Consider the following 25,971-nt stretch of genomic DNA (forward strand, 5'->3'; position numbering starts at 1 on the left):
AATGGTGGGGCGGCTGTGTGGCGCTGCCCTGTGCTGTTCCTCCTGAAGTTGTTTCCAGAGGATCATATTGTGTAGCATGGCACAATGGCACATACTATGAACATTTGTGTACATGTAGCTGAAGAGTGCTGCAAGCCTCCACTGGATATGTCAAGGCAGTGGAACCGTGACGTGAGCATGCCAAACACACACTCTACAATGATCCTGGTTTGTGCGTGTGCCTCATTATGGTGTTCTTGTTCAGGTGCATGTGCATTTCTGATGGATGTCATCAGCCACGGCTCCAATGCATAGCCAGCATCCCCCACTAGATGGCCATATGGGATGTCCCCCCTGGCAAACGCCTGATACAGCTGTGAAGCAATGCCAGATGGGGGGAGTTATGATAGCTTCCAGGGCTGCCAGCACACACATTCATGATAATGCCTTGGGCATTGCACATGACCTGGCAGTTGATGGAGGGGAAGCCCTTGCAGTTTATGTATACCCTGCCCCACTAACTGGGTGGTGCTTTGATGTGGATTTGTATGCAGTCTATAGCACCAACTACTTCAGGGTATTCTACTATACGGTGGAAGAGACACATGCATCTGGTCAGCGCCTCACGGGCGGTGGGGAAATATATGTGCTCACTGCCATGTTGTGTCATGGCATCCAGGAAATGGTGGAAATGGTGGAGTACCCTGGATGCCGATGCTTGTGAGACTCCCATGATATCCCCAGTTGGTCTTTGGAAGGTACCTGTGGCTAGTATTCTTAAGCGTAGACATACCTTGTTATCCACTGGGATGGGTTCCCCTCTATTAGTTCTGTGTGTAATGCATGGCCGGCACAACTCAATGATTTGCTGTAGAATGTCCCTGTCCACCCTATAGCGTTCTACTATCTTCAGCTCATGTAGCCGCTGGTAGGTTACCCTGGGTCTGTGCACTCTTCTCCTCCTTCTCACTGTGGGTTGGTCATCAGCATTCTCCTCCTCACCACCCTCAGTCTCTAGCACATAATGATGGAGTAAAGCAGCAGCAGCCTTTAACATTTTTAGTTAGTTTTGCCGGTTAAAGATCCCCCATCTGTGTACACCGGTGGTGTAAAGTTTGTGGGAAAAAACAGTCTATAGGGTGTTTACATAGATTATACTATTGTGGTGGGCTGCTGCATGTGTGATTCTAATACATTCCACCTGCCCGCTATGCTAGTTCTCCTTGATTGCCTTCCTAGTGCTGTTTCCCCTTCCATTTCCTACCTATGTAAGCCCCAAGGCACGCCGCACATACCCAGTGCTCATATGTAAACAGTACTGCCATTTCCTCTTTTTTTCTTTCTTTGTTTAAATCCCAGTGCGTGGTGCACACACCCGTTTAGGCTATATACACAGTGCTCAGACACATCTGACACAATCCCCTTCCTTAGCTGTGCTCAGCTAAGGGCAAATAAGGGCCACAGAGCTCCAATGAGCTTACATCAAGCATGACCCACACCCTTATGAAGTCATTCAGCTCTTACACTTGCACTGTTGTATTGCTGCACCTACACGGTTACTTGCAAGCTGACACTTTAATGAAATCTGTGATTCGGTATAACTCCCCTCATTTGCATACCCCAGTGTGTAGGTCGTTAGTTACTGCACTTAAATGGACCCTTTCCCCTTAACAACCAGTGCTCCCTGGTATTGTTTACGTTCTGTATGCCATTGACTATAATGACAAAATGGAGACAACTTAAAATTGGCTTTTCTCTTCTTTTTTTCAGCACAATCCCATTTGCATGCTGCTGCCCTAAGTTTAAACGGCCGAGATCGGCCAAAAAAAAAGTTTAATTTAAAAAAAAACAGTTTTTAATGCCAATGGCCTTATATTTGGCCATTGGCATGTGTGTTTGACTGTAATACATGCTCTTTCCATGAGCTGTCCTGCCTCCGTTTGTTCAGATCTAGAAATGTTTTCAGTTACTAAGTGAATACATTCCTGCTCTGACACTGTTTCTGCACAGAGTCCGGTCAGCTTCGTGGATTGCAAAATCACATAATTTGCATGGCTTTTACCAGCAAATGAGGTGATTTGCATCCCACATTGCTTTCTGTGCAGGAACAGTGTAGGGCCACTCGTGCACATGAAAACAGCATGTACCTGGATCGCAAAGCGGCCATTTTCCATGCAGGAGTAGCTACACTGTTCCTGCATGGAAATCAGCCGTTCATGAATCCGGGGCTATGTCTTATAAATTTCATATACATTTTATCTACTTCAAAGCATAATTTGTTGGATAGTTTAACGATTTAAGACCTTTAGATTTTTGTATCTGCAGCAATATGCTTGGATTTGTATATTCCAAGGGGGGCACTCTATTTAGTGGTGGGTCTGATAAGAAGAAATAATTATAATTACTTATTGGGAACCATTAAAATAAATAATTTCATTATATAGCATGTCCAAAACACAAATATTTTCACGCTTCATAGAGTGCTTTTTCAAGTAATTAAAATCATTAACAAAGAACATTCCTTAAATAAAGCTTGTTAAAAGAAGTCATGGTCACATGACATAACACCTAGTGCCTGGGATCCTTCCTTTTTAATAATGGATACTAATTTCACCTTTGATTTAACCTTCATCATGAGTTTCTCAAATGTTGCAGTCTGCATACTCTAGCCATTAACTAGTAATCACTTGCTATTTACTGCTGAGGGGACACATTTTGGTCTGCCTTTCCTTCTCATCCTCCCTCTCCTTCTCTCACATGGTGTATTCTGTGTTACTCTGGGTATTGTTATCTCAAACCTCTCTTGACCTCTCTCTCTCTCTGTCTCTCTCTCTCCATTCTAGACAACATGATGCAAAATATCACTATATTAAGCTACCTATCTGATTAAGCCCAAGTTTCTCTTATGCTCTTAATGTCTTTGCCTTCTTGTAGCAAGCTAGCAGAACATTCAGCTGGTGTACTTTTGAAACTATTACAGCTACTTTAGTCATGCAGTGATCATACATGCTAGGCATACAAATTTAGGAATAAAATCCTATTAATGTGTCCTGGGGTACTCATAAAAAAGATTTAATGCACAACATATTACCAAAAGTTGTGGGTTGCAAACCCCACAATACACTGGATATGATACATCATTTAGCTCAATAGTACTGAATAATGCCTGCTATGATTAAATAATTATATCTGACAGATTATGAAACAAGTCACTTAAAACAGAGTCAGGTCTTACAGTTTCCAGTATATTTCTCTATCCAGTCTCTGAATTCTGTGACACGTGTGTAAACTCCTGGATGTCCTGCTTGAGCACACCCTTCTCCCCAGCTTGTAATTCCCATCAGATACCAGGCCTCAAGCCTCTTACAGACATAAGGTCCTCCTGAGTCACCCTATAAAACCAAAGAAAAATAGAAACATTTTATTAGCAAGTGAGATGCAACAGTGATCACAAAAGGGCAGATTTAGTCACATGTAAAATTAAGTATTGGTATAAACTTGATTGTTAAACCAGTGTAAAAGTATATCCATCATTTATTCATTCCATCATTCATATATTCATTCATTCATTTTGTTGGTTAAGCTAGTCCCATTAGCTCTTTCATGTATTTGCAAGGCAAATCTGTGTTGAAATTTGTACTGACTAGAGAGTTTCTCTTTCTATCATTGGATGTGCCAATGAATGATGATAAATGTAATAAAGATGAAAGTTACTGAGAAGGAAGTCTAGCAGATAGAGAGCACAGACTTACAATATAGGATTCTGATAGCTGAGAGTGAAACCAGTGTGTCAAATATTGTCTCTGAGAAAGCAGCTAAATTAGAACGTGCTGGTTGTTACAGTACAGTCAATGGTGAATGGGAACGGATAAAATTATCATATGCAGAAAAAGGGTGACTTTGTATATTTATGTTGCAAGATTGTGTTTGCCAAGTCCACAGCATATATGATGGTTTGATGCATTATATTTGAAAAGCAAATAAAAATGTCACCCCGAGTTCAAATGGTTTGTATTTATAACTCTCTAGGTTTCCTCCCTGAGTTTTTCTGCTTCAGATATAAGGAGCCCCTGATGACTTGGCCTATTGATAAACTTTGAAACCATGGCATTGCTTAAAAAATGTTGGTCTTTTTATTATCAGCAAATGGATGTGCCACTACTATTGGGTGACTTCACTGCAGTCATATTTACTAAAAATCTCATATGGTTTGCAACCATCCATCTCTGCAATGAGGATATTTTTAAAGAAATAGTACTAACAAGCCTGATAATAGTTTGGGTACCACTCTCTTGTCTTGATAATGTGCTTGACTATTCGGAGATATGGACCAAGTCTTGTATATCATAGGTGTGTTTAAACTATCTGCCAAATCGTATTCTTACAGCTCAGTAAGATGGTTTTCTTTTCATGTGAGTCTGTCTCAGTGTTTTTATACATGTAGTGCATCTGATCATTTGACTGAACAATGTGCACATTTTACTTTTCAAATGTGTGAAGACATTGATCAGAGGAGGACTTTTATCCTAGTCAGTTGAGAGGATCATAGAGTGTGGGAATACTCTTACTTGGCAAAACCTCTTGAGAAACTATGAGTATCTGTGGATCTGGAAGACACGCTGCCACTGGTCATCCAAATGACCATATGTTAGCTAAATTATTCTAGGAGGTATTTTTTTAATATAGAGATAACTGCACCCTAACAAGTAATGGAGCAGTAGTGACTCTGAAGTGGATACCCCCTCTGTGGTAAGAGCACAGTTCAGTCCGCCACTAAGGATAAATGCAGGGGTATCTTGCACATCTGCTGATTATCTGGAAATGATAAGTGTCTCTGTGGGTGAATGGGGCTTACTGTTCTGCCATTATGGTATGTAATGCTTGATCAATTCATATGAGCATTCCCAGAGTTAGTAACAGGTGAACTTGACGCTATTTGTTTTGAAGACTTCTCAATGTGACTATATTTATTTACAAGACCATACACTGAAAATGTGACAGGGTCCAAGCATGCTGAGTGCTGGCCCTGAATGTAGTTCACTAGTTAAATCTGATAATGCCAGTGTGATTATTATGTAGTTAGACCCTGACTGCTCTGTGGTTGTAAGATCAAAAGGCTGCTTATATTGTAGTTATTAGTTCTGATGTTTTCTGCAAAGACATTTTTTACTGCAAGGTACTTGAAGAACAATGCTCATTTGGAAAGTCTATTCCTGAAACTTTATTGAGTGGTAAAGCTGAGAAGACTGGTTTTAGAGGAGGCTCTATAGTTATACAGACACCTGCAGTGGCCTTATTAACAAAGTGTGTTGAGTAAATTTGACAGCTGCTATCTCAACCACTTGATACTCATGGTATGACCTGAACTCCCCCTTGAGAGTAAGGCATACCATTTCATCATGATGGCATTGCACACTAACAAGCACATTAATGAGTAATACAATGGACGATGTCCAAAGGCTGGCAGGTAAAATTAAATGTATAGAGTTGTACTGTCCTCTCCTTTATATCGTAGCCAGGTGAAATTAATCATGGCCTTAAATGGAAAATATGATGCAGTCATCATCATGTCACATCAGTAGAAAATTGATAAGTTAGAAATAGAAGAATTAAAGTTTGGTGTTGAGACTGGCAAAAATGAGCCAATGGGGCCAGTTCAGCTGATTATGTCCAACTGCAAACTTTCAGAATCACTGAAGCTTTCCTACTCCAGACCGTGAATTATAGAAAAAGGACAATCCTCTTTGCCAATGCTTCTAAATCCAATTAACTGTCATTATAATTTGACTTTAAAGGTACCAGCTATTTCTTTAGAATGCGCCTCTTCACTGAAAAGGGCATCTTAATGGCTTTCTCTCTCTCCCAAATATAAGGTACATTGTACACATCTAGCTTTTTGTAGACAGTGATTTGTATGAAAGGTTGAACACTAAGGAGGGAAAAAGACCTGTACCGATTGGTTAGACAGAGGGACCGAGCTCTTTTACAAATTAGAGATAGATTTACAATGGTATAATATCACAAAGTTATACATCAAAAATAAGAAACACTAATTTATACAACTGAGTTCTAGTTGCAGAAGACAGTGTGGTATCAGAAATATATTCATAATGCAAAAATATTTACAAGTAACATATATATATATATATATATATATATATATATATATATATAAACATATATAAATATATACTAATTGGTCTTTATATATATTGGTCTACTTTGTTTGACTGAAAGCTCATTTCACAGAATTTGAATTCACCCTGATCAAATCCCTAAAAGCTCAAATTACTGAAAACTCATTTCACCGAATCTCATTTCACTGAAGTGAAGTACTCGCACTGTGTAGAGTCCTGTAAGGCAAGTAAATGGTATATGCCCTTTTCCCACTGTAGTGCGATCATGGAGTTAGTATATATAGTTTGGGGGGGGTGAAGGGCACAGCCCCCAACATAGGGAAGTTTGGGGTGGCGTAACCCCCAACCTAGTTGGTGTTATATTTTATTTCACTGAAAGCTTCAAAACAATACATTTTAAACCATAGACATGCATACTTACAACACCAATGACTAACTCTTTCCAGAAGACAATATATACCCAAAGTAAGTGGAGGGCTACACCCACCACACCCCCCAATGTGGGGGGCTGTGCCCCCCACACCCCCCTCTAACTATATATATATATTTATATATACTAACTCCAAGATCACACTGCAGTGGGGAAAAGGGCATATACATTTTACTTGCCTTACAGTACTCTACATAGTACCAGTACTTAACTTCAGTGAAATGAGATTCAATGAAATTAGTTTTCAGTAATTTGAGCTTTATGTGATTTGGTCAGAGTGAATTGAAATTCAGTGAAATGAGCTTTCAATGAAACAAAGTAGACTCACTTATAGATAGGTAGAAAGATAGGTAGATAGATATAGACAGATATCTCTCTATCTGTATCTTCATATATGGCTTTTAGTCATTTATTTGCATGCCTGTGTTCAATTACTAGTTATTGGTTATTTGTGCAATCCTAATGTCTAGTGTGCTGAATGCTACATTCTGAGTACATTTTTCATCATTTCCTACCTATCAACTCTTAGTATTGTCATAGAATGTTCATAGGTTCAGAGGTATATACTAGACAAATGACCACCAAGGCCTTTAAAAACCTAGCCACTCAACCCAATCCAGTTGTGTCACCATGTAACATGGGTATCTTTTAATAGAGTATGTTAGTTAGCAGGTTGTTAAAGGTTTAGTGTGTGGTATGTTAGGAATATTTACTGTTGGTGTCTGTCAGAGATATGGGGCCAGACTGGGAGTTAAATTTCAATTTCCCATCCAATGGATAAGGTTACATTTGAATAGTGTTAGGGATGGACTCTGCTTCACATGGATGGGGGGGCCTGTTCCAAAACATGTGGATCCTCTGAGACATATATCTGTCTTGCCAGCATATTCCATTTATGTCACAAGCAAAGTCTTTGATCTAATGTTTTTGGTGTAATTTGTTTTATGGATTTTCAAAAAGTTCATCAGGGCTGGATCTGAAGATGCCTTATATGCCAGGCATAGATCACCTGTCAGTAACCTGTATAGACTGATAATATACATAGGGCTTTAAGGTAATCTGTATAAGATAATGTGTTAATACCCTGGATTCTCTTGATAAGAAATCTCTGTGGGCATTCAAATTGTTGCATATGCCTGATCAGGGGCATACAAAAAGGGGAATTGTACTCATTCTTCTTCTTCTTTTGGCTTTTCCTGGTTAGGGGTCACCACAGTGGATCACCTGTCCGGTCACGATTGGCAGTAGAGTTTTACAGTGTTGAGATGCCAGCCGGGTGCCCAACCTTCCATGGAAGGCACACACACACACACACACACACACACACACACACACACACACACACACACACTCACACCTAGGGCCAATTTAGAGTGTCCAATCCACCTACAGCATGTCTTTGGGATGTGGGAGGAAACCGGAGCACCTGGAGGAAACCCACGTGACCACAGGGAGGACATGCAGACTCAGCACAGAAGGCACCCCTGCCGAGGATCAAACCAGAGAACCTCTTGCTGTGTGGCAACAATGCTAACCGCTGCACCACCCCTACTCATTAATCCTGAATAAACTGGTGCCATAACTTCCTTGGACCTGGATGTTATACCTTTACTTTTAAGTTGGGTGACACAGAATGATTTTCTTACTACCCTGGTGATGTGTTGGTCAAAGGTCATGTCACTGTCTACATATGTTCCCAGATCCTTAACTACAAGATCAATTCTTAGAGGTGTCTTATCCATAGAGTAATTAGCCTGGTTGGACTTTTTCCCAAAAGTTACTATAATTCATTTTTTGGTCTTTGAGTTCTAATCTGATCCTTTGGCATCAGTTATTTGTCTGTGTTAGACCCTTTTGCAGGATGTTGGTGTCATTGGGAAATGTGTGATAGCTCCCAATTTGGAGTTGTCTGCAAACCTGGTGAGCCAGAGTCCCTTGATATTAGCCATGATCTCCAAGACATAGATGCCAAACAGGAGCAGGCAAAGCACTGAGCACTGAGGTACTCTACTACTGATTGGTCTCTTGGTGGAGGTAGTCTCACCCATCTTGACTTCTTGGGTCCTATCTATGAGCCAGCTGGCAATCCAGTCAATCGTGTAGGGATTTATGCCTAGTTCAGTGAGTTTGTCAACAACACCTAAGTAGGATATTGTACTGAATGCCTTAGCCAATTGTATGTAGGTGGTATGTACTGTTTTCCTTTCATCCATTACCTTGGTGGTTCTCTCAATGAAGTCTACCAGGTTAAGTAGGCATGATCTTCCTATGACAAAAACAAACTGAGGTGGGTCCAGTGTCTGTAGGTTATAATGTCTTTGTTGATCATTTCTATGATAATTTGTTCCATAACTTTGCATATTAGACTAGTCAGACTAATGGGTCTTTAGTTTCTGGGGTTGGTTGATGATCCACTCTTGTGAAGAGGGTAAGTGTTGCAGTCCTCCACTCAAGTGGTGCATAGCCTGTTTTGAAACTGTAGTTCAAAAGTGACTCAAGTGGTCCTGTTAGGCAATCTGTCAAGCTATTTTGGAGGCAACCCAGGTATTGTCTGGGGCCACTGAGGTTGGGTTTTTGGCTTTAGTTAGTGCCACCATGACTCATTCCCTGTTAATAGTTGTGGGTGTTATACTAGTAGGGATTTCAATGGGGGAGGCAGGGGGAAGTGGGAGTGAAGTTAGAGCTGACTTGGTCTGCCAGCAGATTTGCTATGTCAGTGGAGGTGGTACCATTTACCACCAGATCTGCACATTGTTGTTTGCTACCTTCAAGGTTTTGGACAAATCTGTAGAAAGCCATATGGTTGTCTTTAGCCTTAGAGGCTATCTTGACCTTGTAAATGGCCCTGTTGCATTTAATTCATTCTCTTAGTTTCCTCTTTAGTTTAATTGGTGAGCTCTTGTCATTATAAGAGCTGCTATTTCTTATTTTGGTCATGAATTTTTCCTTTTGTTTTATACCCTGTTAAGGTTAGGATTACCGAAAAAACAACAAATAAAGCACAAATAAAATAAGTAACAAAGGGCCATGGCTCCAAAGGCAAACCAAAACTTTAATCTGTGAGCGCTTTCATTCACTCAGATCAAATGAACTTCTTCAGACAAATTCAAGCAGTAAAACTCCTCCTTATATAACCAAGAAATCACATGACCAATAAAATGCATTACATCACAAGTTTAAAACTGATTGTTAAAAGGCATATACATATTTAATATATAAAACACAATCAAAAAGGTGCATCCATACAAACCTATAAGTACATAAAATATTATATTATCTTATAAGGACATTCTATACCAAATTTCATAAATTCATTCAGTGTAATAAACTTTTAAACTTGAGTAAACACATAACAGAACACTGCTCATTAAGGCCAGGTAACTATACACATTTAAGGTAAGTTGCCACCATCACAACTCTTGTCTTTGAGTAAAAGGGATGCATGCCCACCTCTAGGGCCCTCCATCACCTGGTTGATCACCTTAAATTTAAAGTGGTGTCCAGGGTTGTCCCTAATGTGTATGGCCAAAGCATTATTTATGCTCTTTCTCTAATATCTTAGATCTAAATTAGATGCCCTACCAAGAGTTGTGTATAGAAAAGGAGCTAACTTAAAAACTATTTTAGAGAAAGAGCATAAATTGTACAACAGGAACCCAGGAATGGTTAAATGTATAGCTTGTGCCTATTGCAGGTACATAGACATAGGTAGGGACTATACAATTGCTAACAGGCATTTTTCACTCACTGCTAGATATGACTGCAACTCTAAAAGTGTGGTATATTTGGCAAGATGTCAACTCTGTCTGGCATTTTATATCGGAAAAACCAATCGTAGGTTCAAAGAAAGAATCTATGAACACATTTATAGTATAAACAGAAACAGAGAAAATAATGCTTTGGCAGTGTGCAGTGTTCTGTTATGTGTTTTATATATTAATAATTCTCCACTTTGTGCTTAAAAATTATTTTAAAGTATATGTAAATATCTTTATAAATATGTATATGCCTTTTAACAATCAGTTTTAAACTTGTGATGTAATGCATTTTATTGGTCATGTGGTTTCTTGGTTATATAAGGAAGGGTTTTACTGTTTGAATTTGTCTAAAATTCATTTGATCTCAGTGAACGAAAGCGCTCACAGATTAAAGTTTTGGTTTGCCTTTGAAGCTGCGACCCTTTGTTACTTATTTTATTAAGGTTAGGATTACACCAGTGTGGTTTGTTTTGGGGTTTGTTTTAGGCTTACTTTTGGTAGGTACAGCAACCTCTATGCAGCCATTTACATGGTTGTACATGGTTTCTGTGAACAATTTCATATAGTTTGCGTAGAACTCAGGTTTCAGAGGGTCATTGAATTTTGACAAACTAACACTTGATAGGATTTGGTTTGCTTTAGAATAGTTTTTAACTGTTACAGGTTTTCTGGGGTTTCCAAGTTGATTTTTATTTTGACAAAGACAGCTTTTTGATCTGACTTCACCAGTATGGAGGGGGGCAGCACTCTCCTATATTGGTGAATACTAGGTCCAGTATGTTTGAACCTCTGGTTGGATTGTGCACTATCTGGTCAAGGGTATTTGTGTTAATAAAGTCCAGGAAATTGTGCTTAGATATTGGATGCAGTTTATGTTTCCCAATCTATAGAGGGTAGTTGAAGTCTCCCATGAATAGGATATTTGTTTGCATGATGAGTACCTCCATCAGTCTAGGTATGAGCTATGGGATTCGTGGGACATAGTTGGCGACTTATAGCTTGTTAGAATGTGGTAAGGGACTTCATCTATCATGATCTGGATGTGGATAAACTACAGGGCATCATCTTGTTTACACAACCTAGAGGAATGCTTGTTGCTAATGTAGATCGAGACACCTCCACCTGCAGTCCCTCTCTGTTCACCTCATGGGCTAAATGTGTGGAAGAGACTGAAGCCTTGCACTGCCAGAGTACTTTCTATGACGTTAAATCATGTCTTGCTAACAGCACAGCTACCTATATTCTCCAGAGTGATGACAGCGTGCACAGTGTGGAGTTTCTTGTTAAGGCTGCTAGCACTGAGCCACTTTTGATTCCTTTAGATTTTATTTGCTAAGTTGGTAATTTTGTCAATTTAGCATTGCCTAAAAAGGCTCTAAGGGGGTGGATAATGTTTTAGTCAATATCCAGAAGCCCAGGGGGACAGGTACATACCATCCTCGGCAAAGCAACATGGTCTGTTAACCATGTCCTTCCATGATGACAAATATTGAATTTCCCCAGAATAATACCAGAAAATAAACCAAATGTTAAGGTCAGTCATTTTTTGCTCATACTGCAGCATCATCCTTGGTTAAGGTAGAATGCTGCTGAATGCAAGGCACGTACCTGTTTGAGACATGTTCAGAGAGAGCCATAATGTCTCTCTTCATATATTGCACTGAAGTACATCTCAGGTCCTTTACAGCAACAAGGACTATGATGGAATCATACTAGTTCCTATGGTGCACTGACTTGAGTGTATGCATGACCTGGCAGATCATGTCTCGAGATAAGCAGCTAACTGTTATCTTCTCCTTGTCAAGTGTGGTGAGTAGGGTGTTAGTGTGTCATTCAGTGCAGTCTCCTATGACAAGAGTCCTGGGTAAAGTGTTTGCCATATGGGATTCATTCTTGGGGATCCTTGGTGTGTAGGTACATGTGCGGTGCTTTGTGTTGCTTCTGATGTGTGCTTTGGTGACTGGTGAGGATAGGCATTGGCACCTGTAGGTTTAGGAGGTCTTTGAAGTTTGTGAAGATTGCTTTTTAGTGCCTCAGCATAAGATGGTCTATGTGTATGGTGGACACCATGTGTGGTGGGTGTAGTTTGTGTTTGTTCTTAACAACCTTGTTTGAGGAGAGATTTTTCCCTCCAAATAAATTGTACATCTGTTGCATACTGTATTAGTTTCTTTAAGGATTAAAAGGTTGGTTATAAACTTGAAACAGTTGCTACATTCTCTCAGTATGCCCGTATCTACCAAGCTGGCTATGAAGACATTTGGAAATTGCATATCCATGTTATCCAGGTCTGTAGTAGGCTACTATGGATTGGGGGATTGGTTATGCAGAGGTCTCTTAGGGTGGTCTCTAGGCTTACAGAATAGCGTTAGATAGTGCTAAGATATGTTATTAGTGCTGTTAGACACACAAGCTAGATGCTCTAAGCTTAACTCTGTAGAAAGTCTCACTAGGTTGCAGGTTACAGCAATAATACTAGTTATACAGGTAAACCTTACTGTCCAGGCATTTGTGTCTGTACAGGGTGCTACCAAATGCCACTGCACAGTGAGCAGCTTTACACAAACATGACTAATATATAGCAACAGAAGAGAAGCTGAAATCTAACTTTTGAGCCCTCTGGCCAGTGAATGACTACACTTTGACCTGTTCTGGACTATTCCCCAACTCAGAAAGACCAGGCAAATAACTTTTGCCACAAGATGGATGATCTGTTCCTCTTAATGTAAAAACACAGCAAAAAGGAATCCTCGAGTGCAATGCAACAACAATGTATTCCCTGGCTAGATCATCCTAATTCGAGGTGATTTTAATGGAAATAGGTTAGAAACCAACACTTAAGAGGAGACAGGAAATATTTCACCAAAAGAACTTTAAAAGATTCTTAAATGCAGCGAAACAGTAATTGCAAGTGAAGGAAATCAAATATAATAACTTATCTTAGCCTGAATGGCACTGGATATATACCAACAGAAAAGAAACTGAAATCTAACTCCTAGAGCAATGGAAAAAAATAAAATCTAACTTCTTAGCCTTCTAACCAATAAGTGATTGCACTTTGGATGCTTCAAAACTCAGAAAGACCAAACACCTGCCTCGAAATGGATGATTTGGTCATCTTAATGAAAAACAGCAAAACGGAACCCTCAAGTGCAATGCAACAATAAAACAACTTATTCCTTGGCTGATCACCCTACAATAAGGAGATTTAAATATTAAGGGACTTAGCATGCTGGGGGATGGTTTGACAATGTTGAAGGAATTAAAATTGGGTACTGGTGTTCTAATCAGTAAAAGACTAGGTTAGAAACATTTTGTGACATTTAAAGAATTTCAGGGAGAGGACTTTTTGTTAGATTTAGAACATCTCAGCAGAATTTCTTACTGATCATGTTTATGGCCCAAACAACAACTTTTTGTACATTTTTTACAGTATTGTTAAGGCTTAGTATACATTTCAAAAATAAGGCACAGTGCTCATGTTGGGTAGAGTACCAATATAGCTCTGATCTGATTTTAAATGACAATCACTAAGGCAGTTGAAGCACTTGAGGAGCTGAAAAGGAATTAAGGAATATCTAAAAATCTAAGAACTGCTGGATGAAGGAAGTCAACAACACACATGGCCATTGCAAAATTTACAAAGCTAAGGGCCCTAGGGTCTTTTATAAGCCTAGCTATACATGATCCACTTATCCCAATTATCAATGTCCAGGGGCTAGAATTGCCTTAGAGCAAGTACAAACTGCCCCTCTCCATAAGGGCCACAGGTGACAAGCCATGTGATGAATTTGCAATTTTCTATCCATCGGTCCAAACTGCATTTCAATAGGCTTAGGGAATAGCTCTGTTTCACATGAAAGGGGAGGCTGTTCCAGAGCAGGGGTAATCTCTGAGACACAGTCCCCCTCCCCTCCAACATGTTTTGATTACATCACAGAAGAGGTTTAGATCCTTAGATCAGGTAAGTCTAGTGCTGTTTGTTTTGGGACTATGTAGCAGATCCTCAGTAGTCTGTGGGAGACTGAGTAAAGGGAAAGGGCACTGAGGCAGTCCACATAGGATGTATTTTTTCCCAAGTATTGTTTCAGTGAAGAACCTCTGTGGCAACTCCAACTGTTGCAAATGCCTGGGAAGATACATTCTGAAGAGTGCACTATACTCAATTTCTGGTCTAATGAGGGTTGAGTATAGTATCACTATGATTGCCTTAGATCTGGATGCTATGCCCTTACTTGTAAGTTGTACCAGACAGAAGGATTTTCATACTACCATGATGATCAAAGTTCAGGTTACTGTCAACCTGAGTTCCCAAGTCCCTTATCACTGGATCTACTCTTAGCAGAATATTATTAAGCTGGTAATATGTGGGGGTGGTCATCTTCCCAGAAGTTATAATTATGCATTTTTTTGCACTGAATTTTAGGCCATGGTTCTGACACCAATTATCTGACCGTACCAGACCAACCTGGATGATATCTATATCTCTGGGGGATTCAATGATTGTACCCAGCTTGCAGTTATCAGCAGATATGGTCTGATAAAGGACATCTACATTTTCCTTAACTTCTGGGAAGTATATTTCAAACAGTAGAGGTCCCGGGACACCACTAGTAACAGGCCGCCTCTTGATGGAGGTCGATTCTCCTACTCTAACTTCATGTGTCCTATCTCTAGGCCATTTGGCTGTCCATTGAATGACATAGGGATTTATGCCTTAATTTGTGAGTTTGTGTCAAATGCCTTTGCCAGGTGAAGGTAAGCAGCATATGCCATTTTGCCCCCATCCATGGCTCTAGTGACTTTCTCAAACAAGTCTACCAAGTTTAGTAGGTATGGCCTACACTTGATGAAACCAAGCTGGGATGGGTCCATTGTTTGAAGATTTTCTATGACTTTGTTTATCAAGTCCATGATAATTCTTTCCAAGGCCTTGCACATATGACTAGTCAAACTTATTGGGTCTGTATTTCCTTGGGTCTGTGGATTGTCTGCCTTTGTGTAGAGGGATGATCACTGCAGTCCTCCATTCTATAGGGATGAAGCCTTTCTGGAGGCTGTGGTTGAATAGAGATTCTAGCTGGCCTGACAGGTTATGTTGCAAGCTATTTAGGAGGCATCCTGGGATATTATCAGGACCCATTGATGTAGTGTTTTTAGCTCTGCAGAGTGCAGTGAGGACCTGTTCGTTAGTGATAGTTGGGAGAGAAATGGTAGAGGGGAATTTCCTGGGGTACTGGGGGTGATAGGGGGTAAATCTGGAGCTAAATTTATTGGCCAGTAAAGATGAAATACCCCAGTTCAGTATAGGAAGTTCCACTTACTATTAGTTCAGCTCACTGTTGTGTGTTCCTTTTACGTTTGAATACATAACTGAAAAATGCTGTATGGTTATTTTTTGAGTTGTAGGTTGTTTTTGTCACAAAGTCGGTTTGGTGGACTTGATTAGTCCTCTGAGCTGCTTGTTGAGACTGCTGAGCTAATTTTTTTTGTCTTTTGGCCATAGCTCTTTCTATTTTTGGACATGCATTTTTTGTTGTACAACCTATTTATATTGGGGGTCCACCACATTTATTTTGGTTTGGTAGTGCTGTTTCTATGCAGTTCTTTACACACTTGTACAGGGTTTTTGTAAACACTTCCAGATAAGCCAGCTTTTTCTCTGAATTTGGGGGGGGGGGCTTGGAATTTATCTATGCCATTGCTTAACAGGAGGTAGTGACTCTTGGAAAAGTTTTTAATAGTATGGGGGGTCCCGGGAGTTCAGCTTTTATATTAATTTCAGGGGTGACTGCTTTGTGATCTGATCTTACTCGTGAGGACATTACACAAGGGGGGGTGAAATATTCCCTCATATTGGTGAGTACCAGATCCAGGATATTTGCACCCCTAGTAAGTGTGTTGACTAGATGTTCCAGAGTGTTTGCATTGACAAAATCCAGAAATCGTTAAGCCTGCATGTTAGTGGTTGTGTTTGTATCCTAGTTTATGGTGTGATAGTTCAAATCACACATAAATATGGTGTTGGGCTGAACTGAGAGTGATTCCAGTACATTCAAGTACGTGGTATGGTTATACTTGGTCATAGACAGAGACCTATAGCTAGCAAAGATATGGTATAGTATGGAGCTTTATCTAAGCCTATTTGGACTTAGAGTAGGTGAAGCATGTCATATTGTTTGACTGATCCTGAGGTGTGCTTACATTTTATGTAGATTAATGCACCTCCACCACTTATCCCTTGTTGTGTGATATCGGGTGTACATGCATGGAAGGCATTATAGCCTTGTACTTGTGTGGTGCATTCAATGGCTTTGAAATATGTCTCAGTAATTGCACATACGTCAACACTTTCTTGGGTGAGGAGTGCTTCCAGTGAGTGGAGCTTCTTTTTGAGACTCCTAGCATTGAGCAGTAACACTTTTAGTTTATGTTGCATATCATTTACTGTGTTGGAAGGTTTATCAGACTGGCATAGCCTAACAAAGGCACTATAGGGGAGGGTAATATTTTGGCCAATATCCAAACGCCTAGTGGGGACAAGTGCAGATCATCCCTGGCAAAGTGTGATTTGTTGATTATGTCCTCCAAAGCTGATAAATATTGGACTCCCTTAAGATGACACCAGCAACTAAGCCAGTTGTTAATGTCAGTCACCCTTTGTTTATATTGTAGTATTATCCTTAGAGATGGTAGAATGCTGCTCAATGCTAGGCTCATTCTTGACTGGGATGCATAATCTGAAACCTCTGTTATGTCTCTCTTCATATAATCCAGGGAGGTATGTCTCAGGTCATTAACACCCACATGGATTATGACAACGTGATAATGTTTAAGGAATTTACCTTACAAACATAAGGTGCAGGGTTTGATTCTCACATGGGGTAACTGACTAGGCTGAAAATAGCCCACAAGGGCAGTTAGCCTAGTACTAATCTATGAACCTATGAACCTATGAACTTGTATTTGTGAATCAGTTTTCCTGAGAGAATGTGCAATCTGGCAGATCCTTGCCCCTGCTAGGCAACTGATCATGACTGTCTCCTCATTCAGCCTAAACAGGGGGGTATCAGTGTGTCTCACAATAGAGACTCCAATGACCAATATATAGGTTCATAGGTTCATAGGTAGGTACTAGGCTATCTGCCCAAAGGCATTTATAAGCCTAGTCGGAATGTGTTGGCTTTCGCTGCCCCCTTAGATTAGTTCCATGTGCCTCTGTCCAGCAGAGCCATTGAAGTGATCCCCAGGGTAAACTTTCTGTTTCCCAACCACTCGTCAAGGTTTCTCTTGAAGAGGGTTAGCGAAGAGCTCTGCCTAATGTAGACTGGAATCTTGTTTCAGAGCATGGGAAGTCTCTGAGACAGGAATCTATCTCTCCAGCACATCCTATTTATTGTTGTGGTGAGATTTAGATCCCTAGAGCATGTAACTCGAGGGGATAGGGTTTTCTTTAGGTGGAGCATGTCCATCAAATCTGGGTTGGACATGGCCTTGTATGTCAGGCAGAGATCACCTCTGAGTACGCGGTATGCAACCGAGTACAGCTGGAGTTTTTTCAGTTGAGCTGCATAGGGCATCTGTTTGAGGCCACGATCCTCTTAGTGAGGTACTTCTGAGGTCTTTCCAGCTGTTGCAGGTATCTTGTAATGTACAGCCCAAATGGGGCATTGTACTCCATGATGGGTCTGATGAGTGATGCGTAGAGGGGCACAATGACCTCTTTTGATCTGGATGCAAACCCTTTTGTGATTAGGTGGGCCACATAGAAGGATTTTCTAACTACTTTGGCAATGTGATTATCAAAGGAGAGGTTACTATCTACTTGGGTCCCCAGATCCCTTATTACGTCTTCCATATTTAGGGGGCTACCCTTTTGGAGGATATCTGTGTCTACCGGAAAGTCAATTATAGCCCCTAGTTTGCAGTCATCTGCAAACTTGGTCAGCCATAGTCCTTCGGTGCTTGCCTGTACCTGTGAGAAGTATATGCCGAACAGAAGGAGTCCTAGGACTGCACCCTGGGGAATGTCACTTGTAACCATTTTAGAGTGAGACCTAGCTCCCGCAAGTCTTATCATGTGGGTTCTGTCCATGAGCCAGTTGGCAACCCATCTTATGACATAGGGGTTTATGTTCAGGCTGGTGAGCTTGTCTATAATACATGAATGGGGAATGGTGTCAAAGGCCTTTGCAAGGTCTAGGTAGGCTGTGTGGACCACCTTTCCCTCATCTATAGCCTGGGTAACTGTCTCAAAGAAGTCTACCAGGTTTAGGAGGCATGATCTGCCCTTAAAAAAGCTGAACTGGGTAGGGTCCAGTGTTTGGAGGTTCCCAATGTTTCTGTTTATGAGATCCATGATGATGCGCTCCATAGCCTTGCAGACCAAGCTAGTCAGACTTATAGGGTGATAGTTCCCGGGGTCTGTTGTGGCTCCACCTTTGTGGAGTGGAATAACTGTTGCTGTGCGTCACTCTATGGGCACATAGCCTGTGGAGAGGCTGAGTTTGAGCAGTGTATTTAGGTGAGGGGTTAGTTCATCTTTGAGCTTGTGTAGGATGCAGCCTGGGACACCATCTGTTCCCATTGATGCTGTGCATTTGGCTTTGGAGATAGCTGTTTTAACCTGAGTGTCTGTGATTTCAGGGGTGCTACATTTTTTTGGTATGGTTATGGGTCCTTTTGGGGGTGAGAGGGGGGTGAAGTTTGCACTGAACCTGTCTGCCAGGATGTTGGCGATATCGGTTAGTTCAGTGTATTTTGTGCCATTCTGCACTAACTCCGAGCAGATCTGAGAATTGCCACTTAGATTCTTGACATACCTAAAGAATGCCTTGTGGTTATCTTTGGAGTCCTTGGCAATTTTTCTTTCGAAGCTAGCCTTGGATGATTTTATGAGGGATCATAGTTTCTTGCTAATACTGATCAGGGATGTCTTCCCTTTTTGGTATTTTACTCTTTTCTGTACTAGTTTCCTCCTTCTATTGTATAGCTTGTTTATGGCAGGGGTCACCAGACTGGTTTTCTTTTCTTGGAGGAGTGAGTCTTGGTTTTGCTTAGGATAGCACGATCCATGCATTCTTGTAGGTGCCCGTAAAGTGAATTAATAAAGGATTTTGCAGATTGGACAGCGTTATCCTTTGGCATGGGGGCTTTGAAACTTTCCGCCTCGGTCTTAAGTAATGTGAAGTTTACTTTTGAAAAGTTTTTCACGGTGGTTTCTTTGACCGGGGGTGGGATGTGGATATCCAGGGTGATTAGTTTATGGTCAGATCTAACCAGCGAGGGGTTGACCTTCAGTGTGGAACACCGGTTGCCCATGTTGATGATGACCAGGTCCAATATAGGGTTGTGTGACAATTTGCCTTAAGGCCTTAGTGGTTGTATGTGTTCTGGGGAGTGTTGTCTTCATAGAGTGTTTAGAAGGTTGCTGAGGACAGAGTATGGGAGGCCTTTGAGGTTTGAGTAGATTGCATATAAGACCTCAGCATATCTGAGTTCATGGGTCTAATCCATAGTAGGTGTAGTGATTGTCAGTAAACATGAGACAATTGTTACATGGTCTCTGGATGGCCATTTCCACCAGAGACAGTAGAAAAGTGCACATCCACGATTGTGGATTATCTTTTTTTTGTGATCTATAAAGGGTGGTGCAATAGGGGTTTGGAAATGCTGGGCTGGGAGGAGAGGTCTAGAATTGATCTAAAATAGCACTCTTGTGGATAGTGCTTCTCAGCAGGCAAACTGTCTGCGCTACACTCAGCTAGATACTTTGGAAAATAACAGTGGAAATTTTATATGAAAAATTACAACTCGTGGTGGGCTGTGACTATACAGGGCACTGCAAACCAAGGCTGCACAGCTCAGAATAGGTTATAGGAGATGAGTTAGAGAGAATTCCAATAGGTAAACAGTAGAAATGCAGCATAAGTGTATATCTAAGTCTCAGATCCTGCAAAAATTCACAATTATGTCACTATTGAAAGTGATACTACAAGACTAAGATCCAGACTGAGTAAAATGCAAACAGAAAAAAATTCAGTAAAATGTAATAAATGAGGCTGAGATGCTGCTACAAGTCACAATGCTCTCACTATTCTGAATGATACTACAAGACTAGACTACAACCCCTAGACCAAGTAAAATTGTAGCAGAATAAAATGCAGTAGAAATCTAATAAATGAGGCTCAGATCCTGCAGCAACTCACAATTATCTCACTATTGTGGATTGTACTACTAGACTAAGGACCCCAGACCAAGTGAAATGTAAACATTGAATAAAGGAATAAAACAAAATAATTAGGTTCAGATCCTGCAAAAAACTCACAATTCTCCCCCACCTGTGAGGGCTACTACAAGAGGTAGGTCCCAGAACAAGTTAAAATGCAAACAGTTGACTTTTGGTTCAAACAATGAAAAATGCAGAAAAGAACAATCCATAACTGACGTTAACACTCTGAATACTGCAACACACATTAGTTGAAATGGGATGATATGAAACTGAGGCTAACTTGAGCTAATGGGAGTGTGTTATCAGTTTGAGCTCTCAGTATCCAGTAGAAATAGCACTAGGAGAGGCATACAAAGTCTAATTTACAGCAGAGTGGGCAGCTAAAAAGCCACTAAGTTTAAAAAGACAATAAGAATTGGGCATATGGGTGGAAAAAAAATCCAAAAATCAATGCAGTCAAATAGCAGTTTTAAACACAGAGCTCTTGTAGCTGAAGATGAATGTAGGTGAATATCTTAAATAAGAAAACTATTTCTTAACTCGTCCAGCTAATTAGTAAGAGCTAATTCCTATTCAATCAATGAATGCAAAAGGAATGTTTCCTAGCTGATCATAGCCAACAACTTTTAAAGCTTCAAGAAAAGAAACATTTGTAATAAAATTTAAAATGCAGCAAACAGCAATATAATATAATAAGACAAAAGATAAAAATTAATGAAAATAGCCAAACCTTAAATGATGAAAATCTAAAAATCAGTGCAGTCAAACAGCAGTTTTAAACTCAGAGCTCCTGTACTTCCCTTTTCCAGCACAAGGGTAGAATGGGGAATCATGAGGATGAGCAGACGTATATGCATTTTCAAACTGGGTAACTGCAGTTGACCAAAATAACATATTCATAGATGATTACAATAATGAATACAATGACGATTATGACCTTGAGTGATGTAGGATCTGAGCAACACAATCTGAAGATTGGAATAGGGTAAGAGGATAAAGGGGATATATCAATGAAGGAAGGAGTTAGAATGTAATAATAATACTATGTTTAGGTCAAAATCCATGCCTCTTATCTGTCAGGATGTCATATTTTTGAAAACAATCCAAACTTTGGTCGTAAACAATTTATGTAGTATTTTAGGACATGAGTAATCAGAAGCACAAGTGAGAGAGGTGAAGAAGAGAGTACAGGCAGGATGGAGTGGGTGGAGAAGAGTGTCAGGAGTGATTTGTGACAGATGAGTACCAGTAAGAGTGAAAGGGAAGGTCTACAAGAGGGTAGTGAGACCAGCTATGTTATATGGGTTGGAGACAGTGGCATTGACAAAAAGGCAGGAGTCAGAGCTTGACGTGGCAAAGTTGAAGATGTTAAGATTTGCACTGGGTGTGACGAGGATGGACAGGATTAGGAATAAGTATATTAGAGGGTCAGCCCAGGTTGGAAGGTTTGGAGACAAAACCAGAGAGGCAAGATTACATTGGTTTGGACATGTGCTGAGGAGGGACGCAGAGTATAATGGGAAAAAGATGCTAAGGATGAAGCTGCCAGGCAACAGGAAAAGAGGAAGGCCTAAGTTTATGGATGTGGTGAGAGAGGACATGCAAGTGGTTGGTGTGACAGAGCAAGATGCATAGGACAGGAAGAAATGGAAACAGTTGATCTGCTGTGGTGACCCCTAATGGGAGCAGCCGAAAGAAGAAGAAGAAGAAGAAGTGAGATAAGTAACACTGGTTAAAGGGATAATGTGGCATGTCTAAAGCTTGGTTAGATAATGTTTTTGGTAAGTCTTATGCTAAATATATGGATCAGTGATTGTGCTAAAATTAAGCTACACTCCCAGAAGGCCTAACATAGACAAGTAACTGGAGCTAATGCCACAGTCTTAAGCTCAATGCCAAGAAAGGGATAATAGTATCCTTTGGAAAGTTAGCTACCACTGGAAACTACCACAGTGATAAAAAACCCCTAAGAGTAGACCCAGTAGTCAAGAGTTTGGTGAAGTATGTAACCAGCAACTTTGGCTAACAACTATGGATCTATGGTATTAAGGAAATCATTCTATATTGTGCAATTTATAAGCAAAGGTATGTCATAAAGGACAAGAAAATAACCATTCCACTGTGCTTGACCCTCATCTGACATATCATTGAGTACAATGCCCTCTTGAGTATGTACCTCTCCAGGCATATGCAACAACTGGAAGGTGCACAGAAGTTCCTCACAAAAAGAATACAGAACATAAACAAAAATGTCCTACCCAGGTAATCTCAAAGCCCTATCCTTGTACTTTGTCTTATGTGCTTAGAGATGACCCCTTCTTTGGAACAAGATTCCCATCCATGTGAAGTAGAGGTGTTCCCTAATCCAATTTAACTGTAACAGTTATGGGGAACTGGACAATAATCCTCAGTCACACACCTATGTCTCTAATGGGAGAATCAGTCTTTCAATGCTTGTTCACCCAAGCCCTAGACTATATATGTCCCTTAAAATAAGCTTAAGGTACAAAACTTGTCAGATGTATTTGGGTTGCATGGCTAGGCTTAAAAAGGCCACCTTGGGTTGTTAGCCTTGTATACACCTATAAATCAATGAACCTATGAACCAATCTGTAATAAATTAGGAAGCAATATATGCATAAGAGTGATATAGCTGTAAGTATGTTGTAATAGCAACATGTTTAATACTTACAAGATTAAAATGAAAGGGGGTCTCAAGTAAAGTGCAAAAATAATAGCATGGAATTTGTACTGAAAATATTTTTAAGTAGTGCTGATGTATAAGAAGGTGGGGATTTAACATTTTGTTTAATATCTAATAGTGAATCAGAATAGTGGGTGTCTTTTAGCTAGTTTTGTAATTAGCTTGTTAGAATTTGTGTTTATTAGCTTACCAAAACTTTTTGGGATGAGGTAAAAATTCAGTGTACAAGTTTCTATGATAGGTGGCTTTTGCTTTGTCTGGCAGTAGTACATATTTATTGTTTAGTAGAGTAGAACACTGGTCACAAGGGACCAATTCCAGTCTCAGCCCAGGAATAAAAAGAAAGCTAGAATCACACAGTAATGAACATGCACATCCATAATATACTATAATCAGCTAACAAAAACAAATAGTAAATATACATTTCCAATATACATAATTTACAATAAATCAGGACAAACCTCATTTAAAATGCAAGGTGTCTATATGATAATTACAGCTGTATGTAGTCTAAGTGAGAGCAATTGGATAGTTGAATAAAGGAGGTGAGACAGGGATATGAGTAGTTAAGTAAAATACTATTTGAGTGAGAAGTGTAGATTCATGCAATAAAACATGTGCTATTAGTAGGCGAAAGAGAGAAAGTGATGTGGTTCAGGTTAGGTGATATGGCTGGATATGAGGCAATTGCTGAAAGGAAGTAGTCATTATGATGATTCCTAAATTTAGGGTAAGATTATGTATCTTTTATTTGTAGGAGGAATACGTTTTGGACTTAGTATAGGGAAACAGGGATCTGTGCATTGCAGATTAGCTTTGGAGTGCTGCAGTGCTGGGGTTGGGTTACTTTTATGGATCTAGTACAGAGATGCATTGATCTGTGCAGTGAAGATTAGTTTTGTGGTGTTACAGTATGGGGGTGTTGTGTACAAGATAAATTAACAATTTGGACTGGGCTACATGCAATTTATATCACAGTATAATGAGCTTAAAGTCTATATATTGTGATTCAGGCAACAGCTAAGACAAACATTGGTGAGATTTTTCTACTGTACCAATCTTCACAGATTTGAGATATATAAACTTAAAGAAAAATGTTGTCGTTATTATGGAGACAAGAGCAGATTGATAAAGTGAGCTATTGATTTCACACATGAAAATAAATATATTGTCTGTGTTTGATTGTGATTTTTACATTGAAGGAGTATTTGCCTTGGATGAGTGGTACACAATACCCCTGCATTCTTACAAGGTTATCTTCATGAGTGTATTGGTATGGGAACTTGCTTATAAAGTATGAAGCTACCCACTGGTTGTATTAATAATTGAAGGGAGTACACTGGAAATTATAAATTAAAAGTAAATGCCAAGTTAATAATTTAATGTATAAAAGTTAATTGCTTGAAAGATATTATTGAGTTGAATGCCCTAGGTAGGGCTTAAATGAGGAGACCACAATTTTTTTAGGATACTAGCAAATCATGTCTGTAAAGCTGGGTATACATCCAATGTTATAGGATTGTTCAAATAATTGTTCTATTTTGTATGTATTTTTACAAGTTGTTATTAATTCTTATTGGGGCTGAGATGTAATTGTTGAAGAAATTGACATTTTCAAATTAAATTAAAAGTCTTGTAAAAGTAGAGATTGTTGGAGAATGTAAAACACAGCAAGTAAGAGAAGGTGAAACAATGCCGTACTTGACTGATAATGAATGACTTTAATGACATGGGATTTAAATTAATTAAACAACCCAAAACAAAAACTGGGTTATTTTCCATCTTTGAAAGTTGGAGCCATGGGTCATTCTCTTACTGAAAATCTATCTGGAAAAAACAGGAACATGATGTTTTGATAAGAGGATATTGGGTATGGGGACTATCATTTTTTTTGTGGGTGTGTAGAAGAGAGGCATAATGCTTGCTATTTTAAAAAAAGGTCCACTTATGTTAAGATACATCACAGTAGATGCTAAAAGACTGTTATATAGGGACAGCATCGTACTTGGCTCTCAAGTATTTTATATTATTCAATGTGTATATTATAACCGGAACCATGAAAATAGAATTTCCAAAGACAATAAGTTAAATGATTGTACTTTTAGAAGGGATTACAGATTATGTGGTAGATTTGAACACAGTTACCTACACTTTGTAGTAACAGCAGTTTCTAGAAGATATGTTCCAAGAATGCTATGATATGTAGCCATGTATTTTAATACAGTGAGACTTACGTCTGTCTGTATTTATGTGATAATAAATTACTAGGGATCAAATAAATATAGAAGAAGATCACATACAAATAAAAAATGTATATAATGACTGAACTTCCATATCATGTAAAGGAAGTCAATATATATGCCATGTTACAATCAAACTATGCTTTAATGAATTAATACTTCAAGTTACAATCAAATTATGCTTTAATTGATTGTGTTGTTTGTAGTATGGTGTCATCTTGTCTAGAGAGACATTCAAAATTTCATATTAATTTCTTAAAAATTGAAACATTCAGTGGTTGTTGCAAAGAACTGACGAAGACTAACATAGCTATGACTATGCATAATAAACAAATGTTATTAACAGAATGTGATGAGTTTAAATGGAAGCTGAAAAGGGAGATGTATTTAAATGGAAACAATGCTTACACACTATAAAGGAATGATGATGCTGTTTGAAAAGAAGCTGTTATAGTTACAAGATAAGCTGTGAGATGGTTAAGCCTTGGCAAC

At 39.5% G+C, this 25,971-nt stretch overlaps 1 protein-coding gene across 3 annotated transcripts in view; it reads right to left on the reverse strand.

Annotated features, from left to right (window-relative positions):
• Positions 1–3,063: 3,063 nt before the first annotated feature.
• The window catches only part of LOC122794259 (plasma kallikrein-like), a 943,559-nt gene continuing 920,651 nt past the window's right edge, over positions 3,064–25,971 (reverse strand). For all 3 annotated transcript variants that reach the window (XM_044062509.1, XM_044062510.1, XM_044062511.1), the window contains exon 15: positions 3,064–3,371. In XM_044062509.1, the coding sequence (XP_043918444.1) occupies positions 3,204–3,371 (168 nt within the window). In that variant the 3' untranslated portion in view covers positions 3,064–3,203. The remainder of the gene's footprint in view (positions 3,372–25,971) is intronic.

This window comes from Protopterus annectens, chromosome 2.part1, assembly GCF_019279795.1.
Source record: "Protopterus annectens isolate FY-2018-M chromosome 2.part1, PAN1.0, whole genome shotgun sequence".
NCBI classification, from domain to species: domain Eukaryota; kingdom Metazoa; phylum Chordata; order Ceratodontiformes; family Protopteridae; genus Protopterus; species Protopterus annectens.